General features: G+C 40.7%; 1 protein-coding gene across 6 annotated transcripts in view; it reads right to left on the minus strand.

Annotated features, from left to right (window-relative positions):
- The window catches only part of Nbea (neurobeachin), a 558359-nt gene that overhangs the window by 73338 nt on the left and 472842 nt on the right, over positions 1-12179 (minus strand). For all 6 annotated transcript variants that reach the window (XM_052730144.1, XM_052730145.1, XM_052730143.1 and 3 more), the window contains one exon: positions 10453-10565. In XM_052730144.1, coding sequence (XP_052586104.1) covers positions 10453-10565 — 113 coding nt within the window. The remainder of the gene's footprint in view (positions 1-10452; positions 10566-12179) is intronic.

Consider the following 12179-nt stretch of genomic DNA (forward strand, 5'->3'; position numbering starts at 1 on the left):
CTTATATACTTCAAGGCTTAAGCCCCATTCTGTGCTAAATCTTTTTACACAGATGTAAAAAAGGAAGGCATTTCTTCAAATATTATGTAAAACTCTTGATATTTAAAACAAATGTAACTTTTATGGTTGGTGAAAGGACAAGAGCTACCAAGTAGAAAAATGAAAGTTACATAGTGAACCAGATCTGGACTCTTCTAGATGTCCACATAACGAACTTCTAACTCAGTGAGCCATCTGAGAAGTGTGTGGTGCTTTCTGTCTTGAATGTGCTGGTGGATCTTTCAGTTGAAGGACAGCTGCCCATAGAGAGGGTCAACCTTATATTGATAATGTTTGCTCACAAAACATCAAGGAAGAAGGAAAAAGAAGCCAGTCCTTTTCCTCAATTACCCAAAAAGGAGAAAACACATATTTACATTTTTTATTTGCTCAAGTTTCACTGAAGTCTCTCTACTGGAGTATTTGCAGAAGCACGTGAGCTCTGTATGAAAAGCTGCACTGTGTCAAAGCCTGCAAACCTCTCCTTTTTACTACTTCAAATACATTTCTCATTTGGAATTTTTGTCTAATGAACCTATGAATAAATTTTCTGAAATGTAAACAGTTTCACTTATTGTTACCACTTTAAAATCATTTTGTTTCTAGTAGTCAAGAAACAAACTTTTTAAAGGAAAAAAAGCTTCCAGTTGTTTATGAGGAGATTCAAATTCTGTTAATAGATGGCCTCTTTCTTACTCCATCCAAAGGACATCAGAATCTCTCATACTCACGTCAACATCAACTCTCTATTGATAAGGTTGTAAGTCTGGCATCTTTTTAAAACTTAGGTGAGTATTGCAGTGCAAATCCCATATCAATCTTGCAGATGACTATAGTTGAAATTCTGGTGAAAACACACGGTTTACTGAGATTGACACATTTGGTTGGCAATAGGAGCTAGTCTCCTTTCCATCAGCATTTAGATACGGCCATTGTTGTGACTTCCACTTAAAGAGTTTAAAACGGGTTTTAGATCTACTGCTGTTTTATGCTGCAAATGAACAGTGACACATGACATAAAGTCAGGCACAAGGGGCAGGCAGAGACTAAAAATACGATTTCTAGACCCATAAAACCCTGTTGTTTTTAGAAGGGCGAGTAAGCTTATATAACTTGCTAAATGCTATTGATATCTCAAGAGATGAACTGACATGTGTCCAGACAGTCATATGCCTGGTAAAATTGGGAAGGGATTGTTTATGTAGCAGCAAAACACTGCTGTATCTACTGAACAAATGTTTGGTCCCTCACTTGCATCCCTTATCATCCACTCCTCAAAGATGCAGCAGAGAAATCTGTCTCAGAGGAGAGTGCCACAAAAAGCTTTTGTTTTCTTGAACAAGTTTGTGATTTTACTCTATGGAGAAAAAATATCCTGAGAGATGCCAGCATAAATTTATAATATTCAGGACATCGTATCTATCCATCTTTCATCTATCTACTTATCATTTGTCTGTCTGTCTGTCTGTCTGTCTGTCTATCTAACTATCTAACTGCTGCAAACACACAACAGAACAGGCTCTACTTGGACCGCACTTTGATGCATTTGGGTGAGAATTCTTTTGATATATAAGTGAGGGTTTTTTCCATTTTATTTGTTTTTCTATTTTCTCTTTCTGTTCCTTTAGCCTTGATCCATCAATATTTTCTACGTTAAAACCTATGTTATATCAAGTCATTTTTCAGAATAGGCATCTATATCAGGTAAGGAAAAATGACTAAAAAATGTAAGTTAAAAAGACTACTGGGTAAATATTGAATGAAAAACTAGAGCATTGCGAGAAAACTCGGGATACAAAGCTGAACTGACTTGAATAAATAATAAATGTCAACTCAATAAATGGTCAGTTTCATCCAAGTAGATTATGATTTTTAAGAATTAAAAGGGCTTTCAAAGAGAAACATGATGTTCATTACAATAACCTCAGCACTGTACATTACTAAAACCTGGAAATGTGCATGTCAATGCTCACAGTACTGAGGTTCCATCTGTATCACTTAAAATGTTTCTGTGAGCCGGGCGGTGGTGGCGCACAACTCTAATTCCTGCACTCGGGAGGCAGAGACAGGTGGATCTCTGTGAGTTTGAGGCCAGCCTGGCTACAGAGTGAGTTTCAGGACAGACTCCAAAGCTACACAGAGAAACCCTGTCTCGAAAAACCAAAATAAATAAATAAATAAATAAATAAATAAATAAATAAATAAATAAATAAATACATAAATAAATAAATAAAATAAAATAAAATAAAATGTTTCTGTGGCTACTACCTGCCACTATGATTTTTAAGGACATTGTGTATTTGTATAAGATACTGTTTACTCATCCATTTTCTGGAGTGATTTACACAAATATCTGGGGTCTGCAAGGCATCCCTTTATCTAACTTCACAAGAAGGAAAGGGAGACCTGACGACCCCTCTGTCCACACCACTGTGTTGCACTTTCATGCTGACTCTAAAATTAGAATCTCTGTGTGCCTTTTTTCTGCCTGTTTGCTTCCTTATCTACCAAAGAATCTCAGAAACAGATGGAACCAGCTAGGCACAGTGGTACACACCAATAATCCTAGCATGGGGGAGGTAGAGGCAGGAGGTCAGATCCAAAGAAGGAAGGGAGGGAGGGAAGGAAGAAGGGAGGGAGGAGGGAGGGAGGGAAGGTGAAAGGAGGAAGGAGGGCGGGAAAGGGAGGGAGGGTCAGAGTCTTAGCCCAGTCCTATGCCCTCGTGTTACTTACGGATGAGGAAACTGAGATCTCAAACTTAGCGACAGCTCTGCAGCTTACAGATTTCCAGCAGTTTACAATTGCTGTGCTGTGCTCTGCTGTGCTAGAAACAGCCTGAAGCTGAGTCAATGTGTTTGGTTTCTAAGGAGAGCTTTTGGGTGTTTCAAAATCCTTATCATATCAGAATTTCTGATATACCTAAGTTATCTTTCATTGTAATAATCAAGGGCTCAAAAATCTATAACACAGGCCTCTCAAACTCTTATCTTTTCCACTTCTTCAATCATGAACTACATGACATCATCCCGAAAAACATCTTCATGACAAGGCAGGACTCACTCCTACAGACCCCTCTGCCCTTTGCTTCTCTCTTATCTGACTCATGTTTTTGGAAGTGGTTCAGATTTCATTCTGGAAGCTTCACAGACAGTGCCTAGGAATAGTGAAGTAAGTTTGTAACTCATTTTGCCCATTAGAGTGGACCTTAAATGAAACATCTAAACTATCCACATCTGAATTCTCAGCACCTAGTACAGCACCTGGCTTTTTCTTTTTTTTTTTTTTTTTTTTTTTTTTTGGTTTTTCGAGACAGGGTTTCTCTGTGTAGCTTTGCGCCTTTCCTGGAACTCGCTTTGGAGACCAGGCTGGCCTCGAACTCACAGAGATCCGCCTGGCTCTGCCTCCCGAGTGCTGGGATTAAAGGCGTGCGCCACCACCGCCCGGCGGCTTTTTCTTTTTTTAGCTGAGTAACAAACACTGAATGAATAAAGACCGACTAGAATGGCTATAGAATATCATGAAAAACTTCCATGTGGGGATTTTAGACAAAGTGTTTAGCCATAAAACAAGGCAAACAACCAAGTGGAAACATTTGGAAGACATATCAAGGGCAGGTTCCTATAACTAAGAGACCTAAGGAATCAGTGAGAAAGGGATGCACAGGCCAGTGCAAGGACTAAGCATCTGCAAAAAAGTGCACTCTGGGGAAAGGGCACTAATTCCAATGAACGAAGATACACCTACAACCAGCTTCTGCAAATGAGCGAGAGCAACAGTTCCTCTGTCCATTCCTCCTTCCTTTATGAACTAGTCCTTCTTCATACATAGTAAGCCTGATGCAGGTGGGCTGACCCCTGACAACCCCAAACTGTCATCAAGTTTCTCAAAATCCTATGTGGCCACTTTGGGGCAAAAAATAAAACAACCCATGATCAGAGTGGATCCAAAGAAACTTAACTGCCGGTATATGGGAAGAAAGCCATCTCTGGTGGGGCTACAAAAGCCTCCTTGCTATACTGCTGAGAGCTGGTCAGCTCAACACCAGAGCAAGGTGCAGCAGAGATGTTCTCAGAGTAGGTCTTCCCAACACTGACCTACTCTGGATTCCTTAGAAACACTAGGTTTGCAAAAACTTTATCTTTTCACTGGGCAGTGGTGGTGCACACCTTTAATCCCAGCACTCAGAGGCAAGAGGCAGGCGGATCTCTGTGAGTTCGAGGTCAGCCTGGGCTACAGAGTGAGTTCCAGGAAAGGTGCCAAAGCTACACAGAGAAACCCTGTCTTGAGAAAACAAAGAAAAAAAAAGAAAAAAATACTTTATCTTTTCAATTGAAGCCAGTTTAACTTGACCTTGTACTACACAAAGCCAAAGTCTATATTAACATTACTATAATGTCAATAGAGTTAAATTATTTTTATTTACTAGATTGTCAAAAATTATCAAGTTCCATGACTTTCATTTAAAAAGTCTGGTACATTTAATACTTTTCCAATAGTCTGTATTTATTTAGTTATTGAAACTTCATCATCAGGCAGGTTATATACTAACCTAATAAAACTTTCATTTTGGTTACTTTTATTTATGGTGGAAAAGAAAGATAAGAACAAGTAGGAAGATGCTATGGGTTTCTGGTTTGCTCATTCTCCAGCTTAATCAACTCCACTCCAGGTGCACAGGCACTCACCAACACTCGCACCTCAGCACATGCATTTGCACTGCCACATTTCAAAGCCCCAGGCATTATCACTTCCTCTTTTTAAATGGCATAATAATGTGGGAAACGTTAAGTTCATCCTCACCTGCCAGTCAGACAACTCCTATGTTAACAAAATAGATCTTTCCACTTTGTGAATGAGTGTGTTTGTGCATATGTGTGTGTATTCGAACCTGTGTGTATACATGTATGATGTCTTATGTTTATGTCAATATTACCAGGATTTGGTTTTGTGATGAAATGATTTCTTTTATCAGAAGACATGACTGGGAAATGGAAAATCCCATTTGTACTTTAACGAGCAGAGACTATGATTCATGTCAAAATCATGTAACCACTAGAACCTGGGAGTCAAACTCATGTGAGTAGATATAAATAACTGAGGCACTAACATGTATCCTGTTTTAAGACAAGTTTCATAACAAGCTCATATTTCCATAGGGAATATCTATATAAATGGAAGGAAAAAAATCTCTCCACCTACTTACTGGTGGCTGGTACTGAAAAGATTGGTCAATGACAGACCATTTTATTTGTCAAACAATAAATACAATTTATAATGAGTGATACTTGAGCCTGTGCAGTCTAATAAAAAAAGAAGTCTAAATAAAACCCTTTCCCATGCTCTTCATTGGTTTAATAAAGGTGGCCAGGAAAAGAATAAGATCATAAATGAAAAAAATTCATTCTAGATAAGTGTGCAACTCATGTTTTAATAAACACTTAGGGTCAGTGTTTTGGCATTTAAGGAGGTAATAAAACAATAGTGGCATGAAAAATGTATTATTGAACGCTATTCTTTTTTACCTTACTTGAATTAAAAATGATTTAGTTGAATCAAACACTCTTTCACTAGACTTTTTAGTCAATCATGACTAAGATAGAGAAATTCAGAGGGTGACTGAGAATTTGCTGTGTATCCATCACTCCTTGAATGCCCCTTGTGCACAAGGTGTGACACTAAAGGCTGTCTTAATTAGGGTTTCTATTGCTGTAATAAAATACCATGACCAAAAGCAACTTGAGGAGGGAAGGGTTCAGTTCATCTTACAGTTTTTAATCTATCACAGAGGGAAGCCAGGGCAGGAACTTAAGGAAAGAAGCTGGAGGCAGGAACTGAAGTAGAGGTCATGCTGGAGTGATACAGGATTGCTCTCCAGGCTCATAGTCAGCTTTCTTATACTTTCTAGGACCCACAATGAATTGGGTCCTCCTACATCTATCATTAATCAGGAAAATACCCCACAAACTTGCCTATAGGCCAATCTGATGGAGGCATTTTCTCAACTGAGGTTCCCTCTTGCCAAATGATCAGGTTGTGTCAAGTTGACAAACAAAACAGCAACAAAACTAAAAACCTAACCAGCACAAAGGCCCTATCTACATTGGTGTAGGCAAAAATAAGCCCATCCTTTCATTAAATTTACGTTTCTAGGGATTTTATCACAGTGACAGAAAAGTGACTAACAGGTTCTTATGGAAATTGAACTTAACACTATGTTCCTAAAATTAGGGCAAAGTACAGGAAGAAGCCCCTGAAAACTGAGGTGTCTTGAAGTTTAAGCTTCATTTGTTTCCTGGTAAACTCAGTTATGACTCCACTGAGCATCGTATCTTCTACGGATCTGTGTAAAGAGTGTGGCTGCCTAAACAATGGCTCTGTTGTGAGGGTCAAGGTTATACCTTACGATCTTTCTGACATCTGGAGGTTTGTACAAGTTCAATCTGCTCTTCCTTTCATTTAATCATAAAGAGCAAAGTCTCAGGTGTATTTCAGTTCACACGTGGTAACAGAAAGTGACTTTCTTTCCTTCGGGAACAAGAATCCAAAGGGCCTGCACAGCTCTTTTCCCATCACCCAGGGCAGGCCAGGGTCCCTAGTTCATCCTGACCTGACCTCCAGCTCCATGTGCAAGTGGCTGTCCCGCCCCTCTCAAGTAGCATCAGTGACATCTGCTGAGAAAGAAGTTTCCTTTTCTTACACTGGGGCTACTGGGATTCTTCTGAGTCCAAGTATGAAGTAGGAGCTACTACAGCCATTCCACTACTACAGAGAGGAGAGGGAATGTCCGAACTACCACAGGCTGTGGAGCAGAAGCAAGTCTGAAGTCTACAGTGGCAAGAGACACATGTTGGCATTATCTGAGCCACTGAGGAAATCTTCCTAAAAAGCCAAACCCTTCTCTGAATCTTTCAGTTATAAGAACCAATGGTGCTGATTTGATGTTTGAGCTATTTGAGCTGAGTTTTCTGAACCTTTAACTCAAAAGGTTTCTGCATAATTAGAAGCCACAGAGACAGTGTAAGTTGGTGGTATAAAGAAATACTTAATTTTTCATGTTTGTGTATTTAATAGTTTCTCTAATATTATAAGCAGTAAGGAATATGATATTATTTGGGACCTCAAATGTTAGCAAAAACAAACTCTAGAATTATTGACTGCTAATTCTAGAATTGTTAGTTAGATCAAGACTCCTAATCTTTGCTTTTAAAATAATTACTTTTCTTATTAATTCCAGTTAATAACATTTAATAATCTCAATTCTGCCTTGAGCTGTTGGGAAACAATTTCCCACTGAAGCCTTCTTTTTCTGTATCTGTTAGAACTGTGAGACGTCCCTGTGCTTCTGGGTGGTTCCTCCTAGTGCAGTAGTGCTGTACCCACTGCAGCCACCCTCCCTCCCTCCCTCCCTCCCTCCCTCCCACCAATGGTACACATCTAATGTCACTTTCCCATTGGTGCACAGGAAGAGACATTTTCATCCATTAAAACCTTGTGTATTAGTGGGCTTTATAAAGGGTAGTCCTGGGTTCCTAGACCATCTGTATGGAAGTTCCTATTAAGAAATCCAGTGAACCATGGGAACAATGCGAGGGTAATTTATTAACATATCAAGAGGCTTTAATTTGCTAACATTTTCCCATCCTGTCAGTGTGACAGAGTGTAAATAACAGACTGCTAACGCATGGGTCAGGACGGTGGGAGAACTGCAAGCAAAAGCTACCTCTCTTTTCCCACTCATGCCTTCAACCACCCAGTACTAAGGGCCGATTCTATGCTTGCAAAAAGAGACAGTTCATGTGCATGGTCCCTGATTAACTCGGGCTCCGCCTGTTTGTCTCTGCTATTTATTTCACACTTCATAAAATTGGGGACATATATGTGAGTCACAAAAGGCAAAGCGCTGTCAAAGGAGGCATACACTGAGCACTCTGAATGAAGGCAGCTTTTCCAGTTATTTCAGAAGCACAGGCTGTCACCCCAGCTAGTCAAGAGGCTGAGGCAGAAGGACCTCAAGTTTAAGTCCTATCTGGAGGCAGAGTGAGCGCAAGGTGGCATGGGTAACTTAGTGAAACCCTGTGTTAAAATAAAATAGAAAAGGAGGGCTTAGGATATGGCTTGGTGTAAAACACTGCCTACCAGACACAAGGTCTCCAGTCCAGGAATCAGCGCCACCACCCCAAAACCAGTGATCTCATCATTTTACACGGGGAGATGAAATTCTGTTACCATTAGCAAACACTCTAGCACCTAACTCCTATAGTCCACAGAACGAACACTGTATTTTCTTTGGCTGTATTAGTATTTCAGGAAGGTGTGAGCCCAACTGCTGTGGGGTATCTGAGCACACGCCCCAGTAGGTCCCACTCTCCTTCACCCTCACCACTGTCAGTTTCCTCTCTTAGGATCTAAGTTCTCATCTTTGTTCAGGACTGATCTCTCCCCACAAGGCTGATCTGACTCATTCTCATTGGGCTCACCTATCTATCCAGTGCAGAGGCCTGTTTTCTGCACACACAATGAGTACATGTTAAGTATTTGCTGACAGAATCACTGCAGGAAAGGAAGAAGCCTTGGTGTGTGAGTTTCCTTTGACTATGACATTATAGCTGAATTTCAGATCAAAAGGACCATTCCTCCTTTATATAAAAAAAGAATCAAATAACTATAACACAGCATATGAGGGGTCCTAATTTGCTTTTTGTTGCTGTGATAGAACATTATGATAAAAAAACAACTCGGAGAGGTTTTATTCTAGATCATAGGTCATAATCCATCACCAAAGGACACCAGGGACAGGAAGCGGGAACTGAAGCAGAGGCCATGGAGGAATGCTGCTTACTGGCTTGCTCAGCCTACTTTCTTATGTAGCCCAGACAGGCCCATCTGCCCAGGGGTGGTACCACACACAGTGGGCTGGGCCCTCCTACATCAATTAGCAGTTCAGAAAATGCCCCAAGACACGCCCACAGACCAATCGGATGGAGTTAATTCCTCAGCTGAGGTTCTCTCTTCCCAGGAGACTCTAATTTGTATCAAGTTGACAAAAACTAACCAGGATATGAGGTGAGCATACAATGTGCACGGTCCTTGAAAATCTACACTATAAAACTTCATTTTCATACACACACATGCACACGTAGTATCTAATAAATTGTATCTATCAATGTTAAAAAGGCATGATTTACATCATTTTAAAAATCACATTTACTTACTTATATATGTGTGTTGTGTGTATATGTGTGTGTGTATGTGTATGTGTGTAGGCCCATGTGGAGCCAGAGTCTGTTCTCTCCTGGGGAATGAGGACAGGTCAGCTTGATGGCAAGCACCTTTACCATCGGAGGTAAGCCACGTCTCTGGCCCATATAGACAAGACTTTAGAGAGCAACTTTAACTGTTACCTTTGCACCGAATAGGTTTTGCGTTAATGACCAATGAGTAGTCCTCTATCCTGGCAAACATGTACAGCGTCTGTCTGTACAGCATACCCTCTACAACAGTATACAACAGGCGTATGCTGTTGGCATCATCACTACCTGAAAGATATTTCAGATCGTAGAGCATGTGGCTTATGGTAATGCCTGAGAATTCTAACCAACATACACAGCATTAATTAATTGTTTTAGGCCACACATACATAGCACCTCACCAGAGCTCATCACTATGACCTGCTTATCACTGTTCCAGTACTCAGATGAAGAAACTGAAGCAAAGAGAGAGTGAGTAACTTTGCCTGATGCCCCGCACTGTAGATGTGGACCTGCGATTTGAGTGACATGCTAGGCACCATCAAGCATGCGCAGTTTGAAAACTGATTCATGGGGGCGTGACTCAGTGTTCAATAAGAGCTCAGGCCGCAGCGCTGCTTTGGGCATTTCTAATTCTTAGTGCACTTCAGCTTGGCATCTCATTTAACGTTTCACTTCAAAATTAGGTTAACTTACCCCAAATCTGCTTTGTAGTCCTTACCCTCATCCTGAGTCCTTTGGAGGGTCCCACCTTCTCCATCTAAACAGATCCTTGCTGGTTTACCTTCCTTCCTCCTTAATGCTAAGCCCTTCCCAGAGGACACCTGCTACTGTGGTCAGGACAGCATTTCTCTTCACCTCAGGAATACAGCACACGAGTGACTGGCCGTTAGACTTTGCACTAACTTTAGATTTCTCCCCAGGACTAACCCTAAGCACCTTCTTCCTGACCCTGCTTTCCCAGACACTCATTGTTCCTATGATGGTGTTGATAATGTCACTAATAGTTACATAATTCCTGTGGCTTGAGTTGATAAGAATTGGAGACTGATCTACAGAAGAGGGAATAACTTTCTCACAGACTCACTGAGTATGTACACTCTGGCAGAAACCCTTTCTGCTGAAGCTCCTGTAGAGTAGAGATTTCTGTGCATTTAACTGTTACCTTTGACAGATCCCTGAAGTTTCCTGGAAGAGTCAGGTCCAATTCCTCTGATTCATAGTTTGTTAATACCCATGGAAACACAGGATATTGGTTCAGATCATTATATGTCCGTCCTAGTAGAGAAAAGAAAACAAGTGAATGTGTATGCCCTAACTTCTTAAAAAGCAGTTTCTGTGCTTATCATAAGTAAGGCAACCACTGTATTTCAGGAGAAAAAACCTCTCCTATTGGACTAAGTCTCTGTTTAATCAGAAGTGCTCTGATAACCCCATGTCCAAAGTGTCTTCCCTCAACAATTTCAATAAGACCTTCACACAGGTGACAACTGGCTGGTCATCACACACGATCCCCTTCCATGGGATTAGCCTCCCTTATAAATAGTTGTGGTAATGGGACTTAGTTCTATCTGCAGCATGTGAACAGAGGTGATTTGTGTCACTGTGAAACCTGGTCCACTGAGACTTCCCACGTGTGCATCGATACTACTTCTGTTGATCTTGACACAGACAACATTCAACCTTAGAAGCAGAACCCTGTCAGCCAAGGACCTTGAAAGGGTCATGGAGGGCGCCAGGCTGCTGAACTGCATGTTTGGAGCTTATTATCAGATGATAATCTGCTGTACGGAAGATACATGCAAAAACTGCACTGTCAGTAAACATGCTATGTTTAGCATGCATCAAGACTCAGTGGAGAGGCTGGGAATGAAGCTCAGTGGTGCAGTGCCTGCTAGGATGAGTAAGGCCTAGGTTCTCTGGAGGCACTGAAAATCCACGGCAAGAATCTGCAGAGGCAGGGAAGTGCTGTGATGGCAGGAGGAAGTAAGGAGACAGGTGCCAAACACACTCCTTTCCCTGTACGTTGGTTTTCTTTCCCGGCTATATTGCTGCCCGTGGGTGGAGAACTGTGGAACTGTTGGGCTTGTCTGCTGGCTTTTAAAAGAGTGGTTCAATATCTTCAGCAGGATCCAAAGCATGTTGGAATGTGGAAGCTTCATGGGAGCATACTGACTCCCCTAATTAGCTAGGCAAAAGATGCTACCATATTTAAGTAACAGTGTCCAGACTAGTGTGGTGATACAGGCTTGTAATTCCAGTCATCTAAGAGCCTAGGGTAGAAGGATCTTGACTCACAGGCAAGCCAAGGCCACACAGTGAGATCCTGCCCCAAACTGAGATGGGTTGGGAAGGAGATAGAAACTGAGCAAGCAAGATAAACCATGGCTAACTGCTTTAGGTTAGGCAGGGAGACAGAGGCCCCTCCTTGGTTGTTTTGTTTTTTTAAAAACCTTTGTGTCTTGGCAGATACTCTCTGGCCAGTAAGTGCTCTTGGAAAATTTAAATGCTCCTGTACATGAAGATATTATAAGAAAAAGGGCACATATTGAGGAAATTACCATTTTAATATAAATGTGTTTATAATAAAGGAGATGATATTATGCTACTGTCAGAAACATTCTAAAGTAAAGAAATCCTCATTTTGAAAACACACACACACACACACACACACACACACACAATGTTATGATGTTAAAGTCACAGCTCAGAACAATTTCTCTAACTCTGAATTTTTGTAAGCCATTTTTAATAATTCCTACAAAGTTCTATAAAAATAAATGATAAGAAAACTCTAGTAATTTTTACATTACTATAGCTTCACAATATCATTTCAATTGAACAAATACAATAAACTTTTTTAAAAAATGTAATGGCATTAACCCATTTTTG

The sequence above is a fragment of the Peromyscus californicus genome, unplaced genomic scaffold, assembly GCF_007827085.1.
Source record: "Peromyscus californicus insignis strain IS unplaced genomic scaffold, ASM782708v3 Scaffold_9__1_contigs__length_137607984, whole genome shotgun sequence".
NCBI classification, from domain to species: Eukaryota; Metazoa; Chordata; class Mammalia; order Rodentia; family Cricetidae; genus Peromyscus; species Peromyscus californicus.